Consider the following 22,415-nt stretch of genomic DNA (forward strand, 5'->3'; position numbering starts at 1 on the left):
AGAGGAAAGATAATTAAGTGATGAATAATATAATTTTCTCATTTACAACAGCATTAAATAAAAATAAGAGAACCATATTGAGTTATTTTATTGAGTTGGAATACTAAATTAAGAGAAAAAAGATCCCATCAATACAATATAATAACCTCATCGATCAACGATAAAAAATATTAATCAATGAGCCACATTAAATATTTTTTTTTAAATTAAAAGATTACGTTGAGTGAAAAAAAATGAAAGACCACGTTAAATTTTTTTTAAAAAAAGTAAAAGTCAGGTACCTTTTACTTAAAAAATATTATAATAAAAAAACCCATCAACTCTTTCTCATATGACGTGATGGTTGTATTGAACCTGTGTGGATCAATGGACGTCCTCCGCAAATGAGGCTTTATCTTATTTTATTATTTGGCAATTTCCAAGAAAAAAAAGTGATTACATTATAGTCAAGGGAGTTAAAAGGGAACTTCAACTTTTATTTTCTAGGGTAAATTATATGTTTTAGTTTCATTGTAGACATTTATTGTTAAAAATTTAATAGAACTATTGATATAAATTTTTTAAAATTTTTCAATAATCATGTGATATTATCTTATGACAATACTTCAACATCATTATTAAATTTTTAATAGTTAGTGACTATAATGAAATCAAAACGTAACATTATATATAATTTTAAAATAAAAAATAATTGACTAACCAAAATCGAACAAAACTAATAGTCTGGGTGCTAAACAATTAGTTTACCATATTTTAGAACTAACATCGTATATAAATACTGGTATTGCATAGTATAAGGATTTGGATCGTATCCAACAAACAATGTCCCAAGTAGGTGTGAGCATTCGATCGATTCGAGTTAAAAAATTTAGAGTTATTTGAGTTGACGAATCGTATTTTGCAACTTGAACTTTATTTGAAATTTTCTCAAGTCGAGTTATTCGAGTTTCTATACTAATTTTATTATAATTATTTATAGTATTATGGCAATGATTTGTTTCTATTTTTTGACTTTCTCTAACCATATATATATTATATTATTTTCACAGTATAATGTTATTTAATATTTAAATACAATCTAAAATTATAAAATATATTCATAGTATTATATCTTTAAGAAAGTATTTTGAGGGTAAAATATTGATGAGAGTATAAATGAGTCAAAGAATTGATGGGAAGAAAGAGTTTTGCAAACAATTGTAGTCAAAAGACTAAATCGAGTAAAATGCAAAGTTAAAGGACCAAATAAAAGAGAGTATATTTGTAGTAAAAAAGTATAAATTTAACCTACATAGATATTCTATTGTGGTATATGAGTATGTGATTTAAATTTGATAAAAAACATACTTAAAATAAAAGGATGAATTTAAGAAATAAGAAAATTATGAATAATTGAAGGATTAAATTGAAAAATAAAAAAATTATTTTTAAAAAGAGAAATTGAAATATATATTTATTTTACGATGTCTTAGGAATATGTGGTTTAAATTTAATAAAAAATTAATTTAAAATGAATGAAAAATTAAAAGAATAATAAAATTAAACACTAAATTGTAAAACTGTCAAAATACTTAATTAGATTTTTTATTTTTAGAGTAACTCAAAATTTTAAAATTTCAAGTCGACTCAAATTCAAAAATCAAAAAAATAATTTAACTTAACTCGAATAACTCAAAACTAAAAAAATTAATTTTTTGAGTCGAACAGAATTTTACACAAACCTAATCCTAAAAACAAGAAGGAGATAAGAAAATCCCAAAATAACCATTTCCCAAAAAACCCTCGAAAGACCGTCTTCTCCTCGCTTCCTTCACTGTAATAAATCATCAAAAAATAAAATCATCTCAAGAAAAAAATAATTACTATAATTATAATAATAATTCTCTCCCTCAGTTTCCCATTTGTTTTTCCTCTTGTTTTCGTACACTTCGAAGTTTACCTCTCAATTTCGTAGTTATGACTGTCATTACCCCTTCCCCCGTCGATGTACTCTCTATCTCTCTTTTACTTCTTTTTAGTGATTTGTTTTCTCTGATTAATTGATCTTTTTTTAGAGTTTTTTAAGGGTTTTTTTGGTTCGCAAATTTGGCTTCTTGATGGATCTGATTCTTCTGATTTACTTAACTTTTTTCCCGGGATTTTTCTATGATTTTGTTAGCAACAAGAAGATGAGGAAATGCTCGTCCCACAGTCTGATTTGACCGACAATCACCAGCCCATGGATGGTATTCTTCTTCTTCTTCATCTTTTCCTTTCGGGAAATTACTTCTTTGATTCGCTTACATCAATGCAAGTTTCCAAAAATTTCTAGCTATATCGTGTAGCAGTCAAAAGAGTGGGGTTTAATCTGATTGTGATCCTCGTGATTTATATCTTAATTTTTAGTTGTTGCGCAACCCGAGGCTGCAAACACTGTGGAAAATCAACCAGTTGAGGATCATCCTTCTTCAAGATTCACTTGGAGGATTGAAAACTTCTCTAGGTTAAACGCTAAGAAGCATTATTCTGAAGTCTTCGTTGTCGGTGGTTACAAATGGTATAGTTATATTTCCTTTCTTGTTGATAGTTGTATTGTTCTATCTCTCTGTTTTTTTTGGCGATGGTAATTGATGACTTTGATGTTGCTGATTTTGGTTTGAATTGCTTAGGCGAATACTGCAATTTCCAAAGGGAAACAATGTGGATCATTTGTCTATGTATTTGGATGTTGCTGATTCAGCAAGCTTACCCTATGGGTGGAGTAGATATGCGCAATTCAGTTTGGCAGTAGTTAATCAAATTCATAGTAAATATTCCATTAGGAAAGGTATTATCCTTTAAGTAGATTATATGTACACTGAAGTATTCTTTTCTTGGTATCATAAAATCAAAATAGTTTGTTGCTGTTTTGTTGCGTCAGTTCTGTTTTTATGACCAATTCTACGGTCAAGAACATCCTCATCTATGATGCTCTTTCATCTTTTCAAAGAGTCATGCTTTTGTTACCCTTTCGATATGTACTCTAATATGGATTTGATGCAACGGCTGGTCATCTCTGATTATTAATCAGATTAAAAAGAAAATGTTGCTGTTATGATGCCTTATTCCTCAGTAATAGTTCTTGATATAGTTTCCATTTCTGATGATTAAAAGGCATGACCAACACTTGGCTGTTATTAAGATTTTTTGAATTTTAGAAGATAATCACAGCATGATCTTGTAGAACCTTGATATTTTCTGTAATCCCCTTTTTCATTGTGACCATGATTCTCCTCTAGAATGTATGGCACCTGACTAATGTTCTGTTCCCTCTTTTATTGTTTGAATCTATATGCTCACTAGCTTAACTCTTAGTAATATGTTCAAGTCTTAGTTTTTCTAAATTATTTTTGGTAACTTGATATGAATGTTATCATAACATTGGAGAAAATAATTTAATCTTATTAAAATGTGCACTTACCTGATTTGTATTTTGCAGACACGCAGCACCAGTTTAATGCACGGGAAAGTGATTGGGGTTTTACATCCTTTATGCCCCTTGGCGAGTTATATGATCCTGGCCGAGGGTTTCTTGTGAATGACACTTTGATTATTGAAGCAGAGGTTGTTGTCCGCAGAATTGTTGATTACTGGACATATGACTCAAAGAAGGAAACTGGTTATGTTGGACTTAAAAATCAAGGAGCAACGTGTTACATGAATTCTTTGCTCCAAACTCTGTATCACATTCCTTACTTCAGGAAGGTAAGTACCGATGCTCCATATTTTGCTGAAATCATGTGTTGGGTTATTATTGCTAATGTTTCACATATTATATTTCAGGCAGTGTATCATATGCCTACAACAGAGAATGATATGCCATCTGGAAGCATACCTCTTGCTCTACAGAGTTTATTTTACAAACTTCAGTATAGTGACAGCAGTGTTGCGACAAAAGAGCTGACCAAATCTTTTGGATGGGACACACATGATTCTTTCATGCAACATGATGTTCAGGAACTTAATAGGGTTCTGTGTGAAAAACTTGAAGATAAAATGAAGGTGAAATGCGTCAATGATCTTTAATCATGATATTATTCTAATGTGAAACTGAAGTAAATTCCATTTGCTTCTGTTATGCTACCAGGGAACTGTTGTAGAGGGCACCATACAGCAATTGTTTGAGGGGCACCATATGAACTACATTGAGTGCATTAATGTGGATTATAAATCTACAAGGAAGGAGTCATTTTATGGTATCTTTCTTGTTTTAATGACTGTTTGGGATTTCATAGTCTTGTTCTCCATGTGATACGATTTTACTTTTTGCCTATACCAGATCTTCAGCTTGATGTTAAAGGCTGTCACGATGTATATGCTTCTTTTGACAAGTACGTGGAAGTTGAACGCCTCGAAGGTGATAATAAATATCATGCTGAGCAATATGGATTGCAGGTAAGCTATTGTATTTTGTGAAATTCAAGGTTCTAGAAGTTTGTAATGAGGATGATTAAAGTAGACGGAGGATTTCATCAATCAATTTTCATGCTTCTAAGACAATACCAATGGGATGTTTACAAACATTAGAAATTACTTGAGTGCTAGGAAATTTGCCTTCAGTTAGATCATTGTTCAGCAGTACAAGGCTTCATAAAAGCTTCTATTTTAGCCAGGGTGTACATAATGTGTGGCTATTTTTGCTGTGGTTGTAGCAAAATGCCATTTGTGCAATTTCTGGAACTGCATTGCTTTGGAAGTGTACTCTTTGCACAAGCATTCATTTTTCTTTCAGTTTTATTTTATGTTTGGTGCATTATATCTGATTTTGTGTTATATCTTTTCATTATTAAATGATTGCATTTGAATTTTGGATGATGTTTCCAGGATGCTAAGAAGGGTGTGTTGTTCATTGACTTCCCTCCGGTTCTTCAACTTCAGCTTAAACGATTTGAATATGATTTTATGCGGGACACTATGGTCAAGGTCAGCCGTTATAACATCTTAATTCTCTGTGGTTCTTCGTCAATGGTACATGTGCAGTCCAGGGGCCTCCAGTGTTTGTGCTTAATACAAAGAGAAAATTTCCTTTTCACAGAATTGTAGATGAATTTAGTTTTATGTTCTTGTTTAGCTTTTAATACATGCAAACAATTGTTTTAAAAACCAAAGATATCATGAGCTGTAACCATCTGCTGCTAACCATGTTAATCAAGACCTGGGTGGGTATTGGATACAGCATGTGGCTGACACGGTTATGGTCAAATTTTCCAAGGTTTTTATATGTATTTGGACTCTTGGAGGTCATATAACCATATCCACGTGTCGGACTCATGTACTTTAAAAAGAAAAAAAGAACAGTTGAAGCAACATAGATGACCTGCCCCAAGTTTGTAAAAGAAAAGGGGGGTGGGGGTTCCTTGCCCCTAGTGTTTTTTCCCCTTTGGTGTTTGACCATTATTTTTCTTATTTCCTTTGCTACTCAAATATAAGTAAGTTATTTGATTTTTTTTCTGTGGACCCACTCATCTGGCAGAATACAATGACTAGTTCTCTTTATCTTCATTAGAAGCTGTCGCAATGTGCTGCAATTTTGTGTGTGAAGTTTTATGTGGTGTTGATCCGTGCAATTTTTGTTGGTGCTGATCAAGTTTTGTGTTCAAACTAACTTCATCGACTTCACAGCCTCTCTTCTTTTTGTTTAGAGGACGGAATGCAATGACTAGTTTGCTCTATAAACTTAAAATAGGCACTGTCATGACTGTTTAATTTTTTCGGCATATAATGACAATTTTTATATCTCAGTGAGACGTTAGGCAAGTTCTGTCATTTGACAAATATCAAAATTTTTTTGCATGCTTTTATTGGTATGTGCTAATAGTTTAAGTGTCTTTATCCTTTATTCTAATGGTAAAATTAATATTTCCACTTATGTAGATTAATGATTGCTATGAGTTCCCATTGCAACTTGACCTTGACCGAGATGGTGGAAAATACTTATCACCAGATGCTGATAGGAGAGTCCGCAATCTTTACATGCTACACAGGTACCTACAACATTAAACATTTATCGTGTCTCAACTGTGTTCTTTCATTTCCTTCTTATAAGCACTAGTTAGAATAATTCACTCTGGATGTAAGTTGATGGATAAACAAAAATTTATACCTTCCCATTTCCTTTTTAACTTAATTTAAAAAAAAATATTTTTAATACATTTTTTGGTGGAAATACTTGTCTAGATGTTTTTATAACATTTTTGATATCTTGGTAATTGGGAGATGGTTGGAAGTTAATTAGGGTTTAATTTAGTTGAGATTCTTTTATCTCACAGAGAGCTCTTGTTTGTGGAAAAGTAGTCTGAATCCTCGAAAACTGTAGCAAGTGAAGGACTAATGCTAAATCAGAATATTCTCGAAAGAAAAAAATACTTCATATCCTTGATTAATTCAACTCTACCAAGTTTGGTGTTACATTCCCCACGACCGTCCTCAACAATTCACAGGGTTATTTGCCTACTTTAAGGATGCTGAGGTAAACAAACGAGAGGTTTAGTAACCAACCATGTACTTGGATTCTCTAATGATGCTAAAAAAGATTGCAAATTCATACGAGTTGATAGTGCTGGTACACAGTTTTGATGGGAACCACATACTACATGTTTCTAATGCTTATAATAACATTAAATTTAGAAACCTACCATGTACATGGGGTTTTTAATGAGACCATGAAAGATGGTTTATGCACACAAGTTGATTTTGCTGTTGCACAATTTTTAAGGGCAGAACATACTATATGTTTCTTTAATGCTTATAATGACATGTGTTGCTTACGTCTTTGAGTTTGGTTACAGTGTCCTCGTTCACAGTGGTGGAGTGCATGGTGGACATTATTATGCATTTATCAGACCGGCACTTTCTGATCAATGGTACAGATCATACCAATGCATAAAATTTATACTATGCAGAAAATAAATAAATAAAAAGAAGAAATAGGTTATTAATTATTGTCGGACATTATCATGCATTATCAGGCTGGCATTTTCTGATCAATGGTACAGATCATATCAATGCATAATATTTATACTATGCAAAAAAATAAATAAATAAAAAGAAGAAATAGGTTATTAATTATTGTTGAAAAAAGGAATAGATTACTAAATGCTTACTCTGGTGCATGACTATTAAATTAGCTTATGCAGATTGTATTTAAGTTACTCTGTTTACAGCTTGAGTATGCTAGCTATGCTTTGGAGCCTTGAAGGTGATACTTCTTTCATATTGATATTGTCTGCTTTTCAGGTATAAATTTGATGATGAAAGAGTAACCAAAGAAGATATGAAAAGGGCATTAGAGGAGCAGTATGGTGGTGAAGAAGAGGTACTACTTTAGTATGTTTTTGCACTGGTTTTTATAAACCTTTGTTTCAGCTTTTCTGCTTTTAACTATATTTATCTTCAGTGTTATTGATTTGAAAAAAAAAAAATTTCTTGTGATGTGCCAGTTACCACAGACAAATCCAGGATTCAATAATACTCCTTTTAAGTTTACGAAATATTCAAATGCATACATGCTGGTGTATATACGTGAAAGTGACAAAGACAAGATAATATGTAATGTGGATGAGAAGGATATTGCTGAACATCTCAGGGTAAGATTTCATTGTTAATATATTATAGCTGAAAATCAGGGATTCAAATAGAAGTTGCGGTCGCGTTTTCGGTTGCGTCGCGTTTGTCTCGATTGCGGACATAGCGGGCGCTATTGCAGGGTTTGCAGGTATCGCGGTCATACAATAATGGTCGCGGAGGGCACCGCTACCGCTATTTAAATCCCTGCTGAAAATAGTGGCAGATCTTTGACTTTTATCTTTTACGGGGTCAATTGAAAAACTAAATTGCTCAAGAAAAAATTGCAATCTTGTTGAATATGTTCTTGCTGCTATATCTTGACATTTAGTTTAAGTTTACATGATTTTGACTTGATATTTATGATAAAACAATTAATATATAAATAAGATTGGTGGTAAAATAAAATTATGAATAACAATGTTATTTTAACTTCTTTGGTTTATCTTGCATAGAACTAAGTTACCGTCGATAGTATAAAATTCATTTTGAGGGGCCAATATAATTTTATTTAATATATTAATACTTATAAATATATACACTTGGATTGTTTCAAAATTCTTTGACGGGCCAAGGCTTCCTTGGACGTTCTTATGCTCTGCATTCGTCTGCAGATGAGTCGAGTCGAGATGTTATAAGCAGGTTGTTAGGCTTGAAAAAGGTAATTAATCACTCACTAGGTTTGAGCTCGGATTGTTTTCAACACCAATGATCCTAAAGGGCATTGGGTGATTTGATTTCAAGTGGTTTTTCAACTTTGAGTAGCTCAGCATATTGAATAGAATAGTACCATCTCTTGTTTTGTCCTCAATGGTTAGGTGGTTTTTGCTAAAACCTTGACAAGGTTCGAGAATTGGTAGCTGTGAACCAAACTGAACCCCAAAAAAATAGAATAGTATTTATCTCAAGCTTGATTTGAAGTTCAATGAGGTTCAATATGACTTTGTCTTGGTTGCTTTATCGTGAGTAATCAGAAATGAGCTATTATCAAGCTGATTGTTAAGAGTTGTATCTCTATTTGGTCATTTCAGATCCTTCCTTTCTCACAATCTAATATGCAATGGTTTTTAATGTTCTTAGGAGAGGTTGAAGAAAGAACAAGAAGAGAAGGAGCATAAAAAAAAAGAGAAGGCAGAGGCACACCTTTACACTATTATCAAGGTTGTTTGAGTCATTATTTTAGTTACTAGATTGAGCATTTTTGAGATTACTTTCTTACAACTATATGATTGTGTAGGTTGCACGAGATGATGATCTTGCAGAGCAGATTGGGAAGGATATATATTTTGATCTTGTGGATCATGATAAGGTTAGGAGTTTCCGAATTCAGAAGCAGATAACTTTCAATGTGTTTAAGGTATGATAAATTGAAAAAAGAAAGAGAGCTTTTTCTTTCCTCTGTACTTGGCATTTAGGGGGTGTTTGGATCAAAGAATATAAGATTCCCATGGGAATGGAATCCACATTCCCATGTTTGGTTGGACGGGAATCTCATTCCTGGTAATGTTTTATTACCAATAGTAGATTTTTTTGGGTATATTACCGGGAATGTCATTATCTCCCTTTCCTTAAGTATTGTTGGATTACCGGCGTTTTGGACTAAAATGCCTTTAAATTTTTTTTCTTTTAAAAATATCATTCTTCTGTCATTGAATAATAAAAATTCTACGAAGATTAAATTACAAATTTATCTTTAAACTATTTTAGATTTACAAAAAAAATCTATAATTAAAATTTTATATGAAGTTCAGGGGTTAAAATAAAATTTTACCCTTTCATTAAATTTTTTTATATTTTCAATTTTGTAAAAACATTATATAAATTTTATTAATTTAAATTTTTTAAAGAAAATATATAAATATTTTCCAACTTGTTAAAAAAACAAATATATAATAAGAACAATTTGGTCAAATATACATTTTAATAATATTTTATTCCTTTAACCAAACACAGTAATCTTACATTCCTGCTAAATCAACCAAACACAAAATACAACATTCCTAGTAATCCTATTCCCTGGTAATCTTACATTCCCACTTGTAATCTTATATTCCGTGAACCAAACACACTCTTAGGGTAATAGTTTTTTTCCCCATGATCCTGATTTACCTTTTTATTTCACACAGGAAGATATTGCTAAAGAGTTTGGCATACCAGTTCAATTTCAGCGTTTCTGGTTGTGGGCCAAGCGTCAAAATCATACATACCGTCCAAATCGCCCATTGACACCTTTGGAGGAAACACAATCTGTAATATTCCTTGGCATAAATTATCTATGATTCGGTTCAAATACCTTGTTTCAGGAGTATGTGTTTAGTTTTAGCTTCAGTTTTTGTTTAGCATAGTTAAGTGCCTTTGGGCTTTAATTGGTTGTCTTCATTTATCCTGTTAGACTTGGCCTTTGCATGTGTATTGTTTGTATGCTTTTCCTGTTGAATGAATATAAATTTTGACATTTGTTTTTCTCTTAAAATCAATACAGAAAACCAAGGAAAATGTGGAAAACATTCTGAGTTTACCTTTTTTCTTCTCTCCCTCTCTCTTTTAACTATGTGCTCAACTTTGACTTTCCTCACTGTAGGTTGGAACCCTGCGGGAGGTATCGAATAAGGTTCACAATGCAGAATTAAAGTTGTTCTTGGAAGTTGAGCTTCGACTGGTAAAATGGTTTTCCATTTCTTAAAATTTCATGTCTAGTGATGATATATATCTCATTCTGGGTCTTCATTCTCAATCCAAAATAAGAATTAGGAGATCCAAAAAGATAAGGGGTCTTATTTGAGATTCTAAAAGCTTCCAAGTGCAAAAGGTTGTTTTGTCGGAGTAGAAGTTAGGCATTTCCAACAACCTTGTTTGCTGGAAGAGTGTTGAATTCTTAGTACCAGTGAGTATTGACCATGGATCGAAGCTTGACAAACTCAAATAAGAAAAAAGTTAGGCATCACACTTCTAGGTTTTATGCTTCACTTATGTCCACTGTAGAATTACTTATCTGCCCTTGAAATCTAAGTTAGTGAGATTTGTAACTAGCTTCCTTTTGCTAAATTATTTAGGAATTGCTTTGTATGAATCATATAAAAATGAGTGTTTAATCTAGTCTTGCTCCCTTCTCCTTTATAATTTTTTGGTTATTTTGTATTTGCTTCATCACAAACAATACTTTTCAGGATTTACGCCCAATTGCTCCGCCAGATAAGACAAAGGAAGATATTTTACTTTTCTTCAAGCACTATGACCCTGGGAAGGAAGAGCTTCGGTAAGTTGTTTCATGTTGTTTGTTTCCCCTTGTCTTCTGAGAAATTATGTGAAATTGTATGAGGGATTATCTTTCTGTTGCATCAGCTTTGTTGGAAGGTTGTTTGTGAAAAGCACTGGCAAGCCAATGGAAATTTTATCAAAATTAAACAAAATGGCAGGGTATGCTCCTGAAGAAGAGATCAACCTTTATGAGGTTCGCTTCCACTAATTCTTCCTAAAGTGGTTGTATTTTCAATTCTCTTTTAACTCTTTTCTGTCATATCAATGAGCTTTTTTCCCCTTTACAGCGGTTTTAGATGGAATTTTTCGGGCATGTTCTAATACTTTCACTTGTACAGTTGATGAATTATTTGTTTAATAGTAGTATCTATATAACAGTACTTTTGAATTTGACTGTGAAACTTTTATCATTTCCATCTGGTTAATTCATCCAAACTTCTGCATATATTTTGACATTCCAATGAGGAATAATACATTGAGTATGCTTTAATATACAGGAAATCAAATTTGAGCCCAGTGTTATGTGTGAACCAATTGACAAGAAAATCGCATTCCGAGCTAGCCAGGTATGCATTGCACTTCATTTTAGAATGATTGCTATTTGGTTTGGTCCTATTTAAGTGCTTTGTCCTTCTTTCATTTTCCACTGCAGCTTGAGGATGGTGACATAGTTTGCTTTCAAAAGTCTCTTCCTGTTGAAAGCATTGAACAATTCCGCTATCCAGACGTTCCTTCATTTTTGGAATATGTGCATAATCGCCAAGTACAATCTCTTTATCCTTTATATACAGTTTTCTTGCAGTGAGTGTATTCTATTTTTTCCATTACATTTTCATCTCGAATCGTGATATGAGGGTTGACCTGTCTGTCATATGGCCGCTTTTACTTGGTTGCTTTCAGAAATATGCATGTGCTTGGTGATGTGTTCTAGGGGTTATTTGTCTGTCATCTGACAGCTTATAGAAATTCGTCTTGCAATTGATGGTGTGTGCTAGGTTGATTAGCCAGGAGCTAATGTGCAATTTATTGAGCACTTTGTTCTCTTTGTGATTTGTTTGATTAACCGAAGAGTTTTTGTATGCTTTCTTGGACACATTTCTTTAACTAAGTGAGCAATTTTTGGTCTATCATCTTAGGATAGTGGTTACACATGTCAGTGTTGGTCAGCATTGCTAATAGGTTAAGGCAGAAACAAATTAAATTCTTTTAATTGCATTGGCATTAGTTTCATTTTCTCAACAGGCCTCACATTCTGATTGATAAGATCATGATGTCTAAAATGTCAATAATAGTGTTTGGTAAACATCTCTATGTTAATTTTCCTAATCTGAAATTAATCATGTTTCTTCGAAAAATGCATTTGATGAATGAAAATAGTAAAATCACATTTGGTTCTACATTCCTATTTAAAGAAAATTATCTATAAACATAATTAATTTCGATTGGTTTATGTTAAACATGAAAGTTAACATGACTACTGCGTAAAAAACTAAATAGAAGAGGGAAAGATGCTACTTCTTACATGTTTGGTTAAGTGATGATTGCAGTCTTTTTCATTTGTATGCATTTATGAATTATGAATCTTTCTTCAAACCCCCCCAACAAAAAAACAGCTCGCCCCAAAACTAAGAAGAGTTAGGTGTATGGATATATTGTCTAGTAATGATTCATTTAAAGCTCTATGTACCCATATAGTTTTCAAACTATTTTAGTTCACTTGTAAATATTGTCCATGCCTTTGTGTTTTAAACTGTTGGCCTATCTGTGAAGACATATTTCTTTATGGTTCATTGTACACTTTTGGTCTTTAACCCTTCAGTTATACCCTTGCTTGAATACGCTTTTAAAGTAATATTTGCATTTTTTTTTATATTTCTTTATGGTAGATTGTACACTTTCGGTCTTTGGAAAAACCCAAGGAAGATGATTTTTGTCTGGAGATGTAAGTTCAAAATTTCGGTTGAAGTTGCCTTCCTTTACATTGCAATTGACATGCCTTTATTTACTGGTATTTTTTTCCATTTTTATATGAATGTGAGGATAAAAGCTTCACGCTCCTCTCTTTTGAATGTTTAGGTCAAGGCTTTATACTTATGATGATGTTGTGGAAAGAGTAGCTCAACAACTTGGGTTGAATGATCCGTCCAAAATCAGGCTTATATCTCACAATTGTTACTCTCAGCAACCCAAACCTCAGCCTATTAAGTACCGTGGGGTGGATCATTTGTCTGAGATGCTGGTCCACTACAATCAGGTAATAATCAAATTCCTTTTTTAGTGCATATCGAGAGGCCAAATGATGCAAGGACTAGGAGCTAACCAATTTTGTTTGTTGACAGACTTCTGATATTTTATACTACGAAGTGTTAGACATCCCTCTGCCCGAGTTGCAAGGTCTGAAAACCTTGAAAGTGGCATTTCATCATCCTACCAAGGATGAAGTGAGTATGTGAATCATATTTAAGAGTAACGATGAATGATGTTAAACTTCTGTTTTAGTACAATAAAATTGGGTTCTTTTTTATCCCAGGTTGTTATTCATACTATTAGGCTTCCAAAACAGAGCACTGTGGGTGATGTGATTAATGATCTTAAGACAAAGGTAAGTCCAGTTTCATTCCATGGGTCAAATGATCTTTCGAGGTATGTAATTTTTTATGGATATTTTGTTTTAATAGAGTAAAATTGGCGAATCATTATTTTGAAACAGGTGGAGTTGTCTCATCCTGATGCAGAACTGCGGTTGCTTGAAGTTTTCTATCACAAGATCTACAAGGTCTGTCGTTTTTCCATGGTTGTTTTTTCTTGCTCATGTCAGTGTTTACCCTGAAAGTGGGAAATGAGCAACAGGAACTTATTACATCTTTATTTGATTTCTTCCGGGTGCCTAGCTGATGGATTGTCTAATACCCTTGTTCTTTCATAATCCTCTAATGCAGTAATGCCATCAAGTTTTCTTATTTGTTTAAAACTTGACATTGCTTGTTGAAAAGACTGTTTCACTGTTTAGTATATTGAATTGCATATCCATTTATGTGTTTTATCCTTTTCTTGTTCTTCCTGGTTTGGTAATTTGGGGTTCCTTTATCACCTTTCCCCCTTTCCTTTGATTACAAATTTATGTATGTTTCTACTCATTTTTGTAGATTTTCCCGCCTAATGAGAAGATTGAGAATATAAATGACCAGTACTGGACATTACAGGCAGAAGAGGTCAGTTCCCACACCCCTCTTTCTGTTCCTATCTCACATGCAATCATACATCCTGCTGTGATCTAATGAATCCGTTTCTTTTCTTGTATTGTTGGAAATCCTTAAATTAAGCAGATTCTCTACCTTAATTCTAGGAATTTCCTTGTAAATATTAGCCATAATCTAATTACTAATTTTTAGGGATAGGCTAATTACTAGAGATTATTTCCTTTTTATTTTGTTTCTTTTATGTTAAAAGGTTGTACTCCGATTACAAGAAATAAGAATTTTTCTTCTTCCTAAATCTCTTCATGGTATCAAGAGCTTTAGAATTCATTCGATCCTACTCATTCGTCTCTCTTCTCTGTTCCTAAATTTTTTCCCCTTCTCTCGTGGTGATATCAATGAAACCCTCTCTAAGATTAAGATCTCACAAATAACTCAAAATGACAGCCAAGGAATCCCTCAAGCTGACCTTAACTCCTCTCTTATAATCCAAATCATCGATTAGATGGAAAAAATTTCCTGCAATGGTCACAATCTGTCCTTATGATTCTTCGTGGTCGAGGAAAAATTGGGTACATTAATGGAGAAATTCCTCGACCAGCATCAACAGACTCTGGTTATGCAACTTGGGAGCTTAACAATTCAATGGTTATGGCTTGGCTTATAAATTCGATGGAAGGTAATATAAGCCGAACTTATCTTTTTTTCAAAACTGCCAAAGAAATGTGGGATGCAATTAAGGAGAATTACTCGGATCTTGGAAATGCTTCCCAAGTATTCGAGATCAAATTAAAGTTGAAAGATATTTGACAAGGAACACTTGAAGTCACTCAATATTACAACAACCTAAAGATCTTATGGTAGGAGTTAGACATTTATTATGAAGCTGATTGGGGCGAGGGCGAGGAACACATCAAGTTCATGGACCATCTTAACAAAGAGTGTCTCTATGAGTTCCTAGCAAGACTAAATCGTGATCTTGATGAGGTCCGAGGACGAATACTAGGCAGAATCACACTACCAACCATAGGAGAAGCATTTACTGCAGTAAGGGGGGAAGAGAAACAAGGTCTTATTATGTTGGGAGACACAAGAGAACTAAAACCATTGACCACAGCAGGTCATCGTCCTTCCGAGAACTCTGCCTTTATTTCAAAAGGCCTACAGTCTCAAAGGTACAGGGGCTGGAATTGATTCTGGTTCAAATAGGCCATGGTGTAGCCACTGTAACTGGGTTGGGCATACCAAGGACAAATGCTTCAAACTCCATGGCTATCCTGGAAAAAACCAAAAAGAAAACAAGGCAGCAATGATATCTACTATTGAAGAAGATGCTCAAGATGTCCGGCTAACCAAAACTCCTATAGCCAGGGTCACTAGCTATTCAAGGTATTGCCTTAAATACTACACATGAACCTATCTGGATACTAGACTCGGGTGCATCCAACCACATGACATGTAATCTAAGTTTGTTTCAAATATATTTACCTTGTCATGATCACTCCCGAATTCGCATAGTTGATGGATCTTACTCACCGGTGGCTGGAATGGGAACAGTTAGACTTACTGAAAAATTTTCCATTGATAAAGTTCTATATGTTCCAAATCTTTCTTGTAATTTACTCTCAATTAGCAAGCTTACCAAGGATGAGAAAATGCTTGCTGAATTTTCTGCTTTCAGTTGTGTGGTTTAGGAACAGGAATCGGGGAAGATGATTGGCACTGCTAAAGTTGATGATGGCTTAAATGTTTGGAACAAAAACAGTTCACAAGAAGGGATGGCCTTATCTACATCAAAAGAAGATTCTATCATACTATGGAACCGTAGACTAGGACATCCTAATTTCATGTACTTGAAGAAACTGTTTCCTCTACTATTTATAAATAAAAAAATAAGTTCCTTGAATTGTGAAGTTTGCCAATTGTCTAAACATACTCGTGTCCCTTATCCTTTGAAACCTTATGTTCAATCTCAACCTTTCTCTTTAATCTACAGTGATCTATGGGGAGCCAGTCGAGTAAAAAATTTCACAGGGGCTAGGTGGTTCATAACTTTCATTGATGACCACACTAGAGTTTGTTGGGTCTATCTCCTCAAATAAAAAACCGAAGTTTCTAGAGTCTTCCAAAGTTTTCATTCAATGATTCGAACCCAGTTCAATTCCAAAATTCACACCCTTAGAACTGATAATGGGAGAGAGTACTTTAATTCTATCCTAAGCCCTTATCTTTCTGAGCAAGGAATCATACATCAAAGTTCTTGTCCCGACACCCCTAAACAAAACAGGGTTTTCGAGAGGAAAAACAGACACCGTGTAGTCGTGGCTCGTGCTCTTATGTTTACTATGGGTGTACCAAAGTATTTATGGAGAGAAGCTGTTCTCACTGCTTGTTATCTTATAAATTGACTCCCATCAAAGGTATTAAACTTTCAAACAACTTTACACTCTTCAAAAAAAAATTCCCTTGTTTCGTGTTCCTAATCTCCCAACCAAAACTTTCGATTTTAAAGCATTTGTCCACAACCATCAACCTAACCTAGACAAAAGGGGTACAAGTGCTATTCTCCAACCCTACACCAGATGTTTGTGTCCCTTGATATTACTTTCTTCGAAAACTAGCCATATTTTTCAGCCTCTCATCTTCAGGGGGAGATATTTAGTGAAGATGAGACCTTGAACAACCTTCTCATTATACCTCAAGACTCTATCAGTCCTACCACCACTACAAAACCTACTAAAAATCCTACAGCCACTGTTGAAAATCCTACAGTCATTGCAGAAAATCCTACAACCGCTATAATTCTTGATTTGGACCCTGTTTTACTCGACTCCACTGTGCAACAACAAGAATCAAGGGTGATTAACCATACTAATGAAGAAAAGCAACCTTCTCATTCTGAAAAACAAGAAGAAAAAACTCAGCATCTTCGTGTATACTCTCGGAAACATCAGCTGCTAGAGACTGAAACAGCAGTGCCAATGCCATCTTTACCCGAGGACTGCCCTGAGGAAGAAGTCTCACCTCCTTCACCTTCCATTTATCTTCCAATTGCAGTAAGAAAGGGCACTAGAAGCTGCACTCAACATCTCATTTCTCGGTTTGTATCCTGTGGGAACTTGTCTAAATCCTACAATGCCTTTGTTTCTAATATTGACTCTGTAGAAGCTCCAAAGAACATAAAAGAGGCTCTTAAGTCAACCAAATGGAAGCAAGTTGTGTTGGAAGAAATAAAGGCTCTTGAAGACAATGGAACGTGGGAAATATCTAAACTACCTACTGGGAAGAAGTCCATGGGTTGTAAGTGGATTTTCACTACAAAATTTAAACCATATGGGAGCATTGATCGATACAAGGCTAGACTTGTGGCCAGGGGTTTCACTCAAACATATGGGTTGGACTACTAGGAAACATTTGCACCAGTGGCCAAACTAAATACTATTCGAGTGCTTTTCTCAATTGCTGTCAACATAGATTGGCCTTTGATCCAATTGGATGTAAAGAACGCTTTTCTCAATGGAGAATTAAACGAAGAAGTCTACATGGATTTTCCGCCCAGATTCGAAGGAAGCAAGGGCCAAGTATGCAAGTTGAAGAAGTCTTTGTATGGACTAAATCAATCCCCTAGGGCTTGGTTTAATATTTTTGCCAAAGCCATGATGAGTAGATATTATATTCAAGGTCAAGTTGATCACACCTTATTCTACAAACACTCGGATAATGGGAAGTGTTGTATTCTCATTGTATACGTAGATGACATAATATTGACAAGATATGATTCTATCGAAATTGAAAGACTAAAAGAGTTCTGAAGTCTTGAGTTTCAACTTAAAGACTTGGGGAATCTTCGATATTTTCTTGGAATGGAGATAGCAAGGTAAAAGGCAGGTATTTCAATCTCTCAAAGAAAGTATGTTCTTGATCTACTTTCTGAAGTTGGATTATTGGTTTGCAAACCAGCCGAGACTCTTATGGAACCCAACCTTAAATTAGGAACTGATAAGGATGGAGAAGAGGTAGACAGGGGGAGATATTAACGGTCAGTGGGAAAACTTATCTATCTTTCTCACACTCGTCTATACATAGCTTTTGGAGTAAGTGTTATTAGTCAATTTATGCATGCCCCTAGGGAGAAACATTTGGAAGCTGTCTAAAGGATATTGAGATACTTAAAAGGGACTCCTGGTAAGGGTTGCATTTCAAGAAAGATGAAAATCAAAGAATAGAAGTCTACACTGATGCAGACTGGGCAGGTGCTGTTATTGACAGGCGCTCCACAAGTGGTTACTGTAGCTATGTTTGGGGTAATCTCGTGACATGGAAGAGTAAAAAGCAATCTGTTGTGGCACGCAGCAGTGCTGAAGCTGAGTATCGAGCTCTGTCCCACGGTATATGTGAAGGAGTGTGGTTACGACGACTAATGGGAGAACTAAAATTATCCTATACAAAACCTATAATATTGTACTGTGACAACTAGGTAGCAGTTAGCATAGCTCATAACCCTGTACACCATGACCTTACCAAGCATGCGGAAATTGATCGCCACTTTATTGCGGAGAAAATTAACAAAGGGGAAGTTTGTGTTTCATATCTACCTACTCGACAACAAGTAGAAGATGTGTTAACCAAAAGCTTGAGCAGAAAAAGGTTCGAAGAAATTATGGGCAAGCTAGGTTCGATTAACATCTACACTCCAGCTTGAGGGGGAGTGTTGGAAATCCTTAAATTAAACAGATTCTCTTCCTTAGTTCTAGGAATTTCCTTGTAAATATTAGCCATAATCTAATTACTAATTTTTAGGGATAGGCTAATTACTAGAAATTATTTCCTTTTTATTTTGTTTCTTCTATGTTAAAAGGTTGTACTCTGATTAGAAGAAATAAGAATTTTTCTTCTTCCTAAATCTGTTAATGTATTTTGCCAGTTTTGATTTTATGAATGTAATTTCTGAGATAATGGCTTTCTTTAAGACATGGAGGGCTGGTTCTGATTGTTGTTCTTTAATCTTACAGATTCCAGAAGAAGAGAAAAATCTTGGTCCAAATGACCGCCTTATTCATGTTTACCACTTCACTAAAGAAACAGCTCAGAACCAGATGGTAATAATTTTGACATTATTACTTATTGTCTTATTTTCGGTTATCATTTTGCTTTGCTTATGATTGCTCTTTATCACTTATGTTCACTTACCAATTTAGCTCTCTTGTGTTGACAGCAAATTCTGAATTTTGGAGAACCCTTTTTCTTGATGATTCATGAAGGTGAAACCTTGGCTGAAATAAAAATCCGAATACAGAAGAAGCTGCAAGTTCCAGATGAGGATTTTGCTAAGGTTTGTTGTACTTTCTAATGATATGTGAGCTTGTGCTCTCTGATTTGCCCTTATCCTTCTCGTGTCAACTGCTTTTCACTTCTCCTTTTGGCTGGGTAAATGAATTATAGATTCATGGAGAGTCAGAATTCCGAGTGTGACATATCCATTGTGACATCCATTTTTTACACTAGTCATTTTTCATTCACCTCTGTATTCGTGTATCTGCCTTCTTTCTGTTTTATTTATTATATAAAACCGATCTTTTCAGTGGAAGTTTGCATTCCTCTCACTTGGTCGGCCAGAGTACCTTCAAGATTCTGATATTGTATCTACTCGTTTTCAGGTGCACACATTTTACGTATGGATATTTGAAAATTTTGTCCAAGTTTCATTAGAATTTTACATTAATTTTGTTTTCTTTACATATATTCAGAGACGAGATGTTTATGGTGCTTGGGAGCAGTATCTTGGGCTGGAACACTCTGACAATGCTCCGAAAAGATCTTATGCTGCTAATCAGGTAATGACCCGTTATTAAAAGTATTCCCAAGTTTCATCACAAATTGAGTTAATAAGACTCCTAGCCTGAGGATTAAGATATTCTTCAAGGCTGTGAATAATCCAATTTCTTTTCCCGACTCCATAAAAATAGCTAGCCTTTGAAATGCCGAGAATAGTCTACTCTACTTTAATGACATCGCGCTTCTTTGCAGAACCGGCACACCTTTGAGAAGCCTGTTAAAATCTACAATTAGGGTCTGTTTTAGATTTTACCTCCTTTTGATGACATTGCACAAAAGAGTTGCACTCTACGTGAATGAACTAAAAAGCAAATGAGAATGCGAGGCAACAAGAAGTTAGCACTGAAATGGCATTTGTTGATATTTTCCTGATTTATTGGATAATGTAATTCTTTCGGTCGAAGGACAAAGTGTGCATCTGCAAATGTCGATCGACTTGAGGTTTTTGCTACTACTTTCCGTCTTTAATTTGAGGTTGGTTGGTTGGTTCTATCTCAATCAAAACGTAAATGGAGGCAAGTTACCTGTGTAATTTGTGAGTACATAAACAAGGTTTTGGATTATTAGTGAATTTATGTATACACGGTATAGTTTGGGAGAAGGTTGTGATTTTTGCTATTCCTTTTGTTTGTTTTTTTTTTTTGGCCCATTTGATGCTGCTTCCCTTTGTAATGGTTGATTACCATTCTTTTTCAAGCCCTATTATTTTATTGTGGCTTTTTATTATGGAACTTTGTCAAACTCCAAAACCCCAAAGATCTTTTACCCCGAAGGGACTCGAATTGATTTTATCCTTTAATTGAATACTTATTCTTCATACATGAACAAACACAAATATATACTATTTATAGTGTGTGTGGGTTTTGGTATCATGAATCAAGTAATTAATACAAAGTAAATTATGAGGCACTTCTTAAGAAATGATTCAATTTCTTAATAAAAGAACTAGTCAAATAGAAGAAGAAGCTTACTTATCCAGCCTTCTCGAGGAATAGATGGTGTTAAATAAGAGCAATCTTAAGAGGTTGAAGATGATCCCTCTCCTCTTTAGACTCTTGAGCGTAATCCCAATTAAGAAAAAGAAAAGGGAAACTGACAAAAGATGAGAGAGATTATGTTTGTGATTTGTATTTCGTATGATGGACCACTTGACACATCTCTTTCCTTTTGGGGTGCAGGATGTGACTTGACTACTCCATTCATAATTGTATAAAAATGGTAACATGGACCACATTTTGGGTCCCTCTGGTTTTTGTGGTTCTCATCTCTCCCCCATTTGGGGTTTTCCATCACATGGTTTTAGTGATGTGGTCTTTTATGCCTACAAACACTGTTAAAGAAGATCATGAAACAAAAGATTTCAACTTTAATTCTTCAATGGCATGGTCTTTGCATATAGGTCTTATGTGCTTTATTTTATTATATTTCTGGATATTTAGACCTACATGTCTTTTTTTTAGAACAATAGCATGAACTGTTTGAACTAAATACAATATTGGGATAGTAAGTTTTATGAATTTTTTTTGAAATATTTTAGATGATTATAAGATAATATCTTATTATAATCTTTTTTTAGTCCCTAATAATGCACGCATACACTATAAACGGAGTTGCTTGAACCCAATATCTCTAGATAGAACAATATTCCTTTTAATCAATGAGATCGTTTAATGAATTAATTTTATGACCTTTAAAGTATGAACGCTAAGATTATCCCAACAAAATATGGATGGTAATTGTTTCAAAATGGACTGCCAGTCGTTTAATCAGGTCTTAACTATTAATAAATGTTTCTCCAATATAAGAGGGCTAAAAGCAATTACAAATTAAGAATACAAGATATCATTAAGGTCTCTTTTCAAATAATTTCGGACCACATTATGGATGAGAAGATGAATGACCACAATACCATCGAGCTTTGTCATGACATCTGTAGAGCAGAGTCGACTTAATTTTTTTTGGAACACTCGGTAAAAACTAAAGAATTAACCCTATAGGAAGATCCAACCTCGTTTACATAGATTGCCATGACGCACTGACCAATGCAATGGGGCTAGAATCGGCATGAGGGTGTTGGGGTAAACTCATCAATTCGGCATTATCGTTTTGAATAAGGTTTAATACTGTTGAGTTAATCGATTGACGGAATCGGCCAAGAGGGGGTGAATTGGCAATTAAAATTTTAGTGGAAGCTTTTGCAGAAAATTGAAAGTAATTGCACATCGAATTAGAGTGGTTCGACTTTATCAACCAAAGTCTACGTCCACTACCTTAGCTATCCACACTAAGGATTTTCCAACAAATTCACTAATTTGTTCTTTCTTTTGAGGACAAAGAGTAACCTTACAGCTCCCTCAAGAATTATACCCCAAATTCTTGAGCACACTCTTTTTCAAAGAGAAATACACAAATTTGCAAACTTACAAGGAAAACCTCACAAGGTAAGATGTTTGCACAATTCTAGAACAAGAAAATAACACTCACAAATAATTACAAATGAGCACAAATGACGTTCTTTGAAAGCAAAATGAATAATGGAATGAA

The 22,415-nt window shown here is 34.3% G+C and overlaps 1 protein-coding gene across 2 annotated transcripts; it reads left to right on the top strand.

The window, feature by feature from the left end:
* The first annotated feature begins 1,856 nt into the window (after nucleotides 1-1,856).
* On the top strand, nucleotides 1,857-21,688 carry LOC120184425 (ubiquitin carboxyl-terminal hydrolase 12-like). Of its 2 annotated transcripts, XM_039188896.1 has the most exons (33): nucleotides 1,861-1,986; nucleotides 2,159-2,225; nucleotides 2,386-2,536; nucleotides 2,649-2,806; nucleotides 3,458-3,723; nucleotides 3,802-4,020; nucleotides 4,106-4,214; nucleotides 4,298-4,413; nucleotides 4,843-4,941; nucleotides 5,893-6,002; nucleotides 6,807-6,881; nucleotides 7,255-7,333; nucleotides 7,458-7,604; nucleotides 8,662-8,742; nucleotides 8,819-8,938; nucleotides 9,708-9,830; nucleotides 10,163-10,240; nucleotides 10,749-10,837; nucleotides 10,924-11,032; nucleotides 11,337-11,405; nucleotides 11,492-11,602; nucleotides 12,726-12,781; nucleotides 12,916-13,093; nucleotides 13,179-13,280; nucleotides 13,370-13,441; nucleotides 13,550-13,615; nucleotides 13,986-14,051; nucleotides 19,049-19,135; nucleotides 19,252-19,368; nucleotides 19,619-19,693; nucleotides 19,784-19,870; nucleotides 20,064-20,163; nucleotides 21,677-21,688. In XM_039188896.1, exons 1-32 carry the CDS (start codon nucleotides 1,957-1,959, stop codon nucleotides 20,103-20,105), a joined length of 3,354 nt encoding a protein of 1,117 aa, XP_039044827.1. In that variant the 5' UTR covers nucleotides 1,861-1,956; the 3' UTR covers nucleotides 20,106-20,163; nucleotides 21,677-21,688. The 2 variants fall into 2 exon arrangements, with proteins under 2 accessions (XP_039044828.1, XP_039044827.1); XM_039188897.1 differs by lacking the exons at nucleotides 20,064-20,163; nucleotides 21,677-21,688 and having other exon boundaries at nucleotides 1,857-1,986; nucleotides 19,784-19,903.
* Nucleotides 21,689-22,415: the final 727 nt, after the last annotated feature.

The sequence above is a fragment of the Hibiscus syriacus genome, unplaced genomic scaffold, assembly GCF_006381635.1.
Source record: "Hibiscus syriacus cultivar Baekdansim isolate YM2019G1 unplaced genomic scaffold, ASM638163v2 tig00112888_pilon, whole genome shotgun sequence".
In the NCBI taxonomy this organism is placed as follows: domain Eukaryota; kingdom Viridiplantae; phylum Streptophyta; class Magnoliopsida; order Malvales; family Malvaceae; genus Hibiscus; species Hibiscus syriacus.

Bases quoted from the DNA above. Each gene is read 5' to 3' on its own strand.
- LOC120184425 (XM_039188896.1), top strand. From the start codon at position 1,957: ATGACTGTCATTACCCCTTCCCCCGTCGAT. The intron at 8,743-8,818 runs GTTGTTTGAGTC...ATGATTGTGTAG, and splicing joins ACCTTTACACTATTATCAAG to GTTGCACGAGATGATGATCT. The intron at 14,052-19,048 runs GTCAGTTCCCAC...TTAATCTTACAG, and splicing joins GGACATTACAGGCAGAAGAG to ATTCCAGAAGAAGAGAAAAA.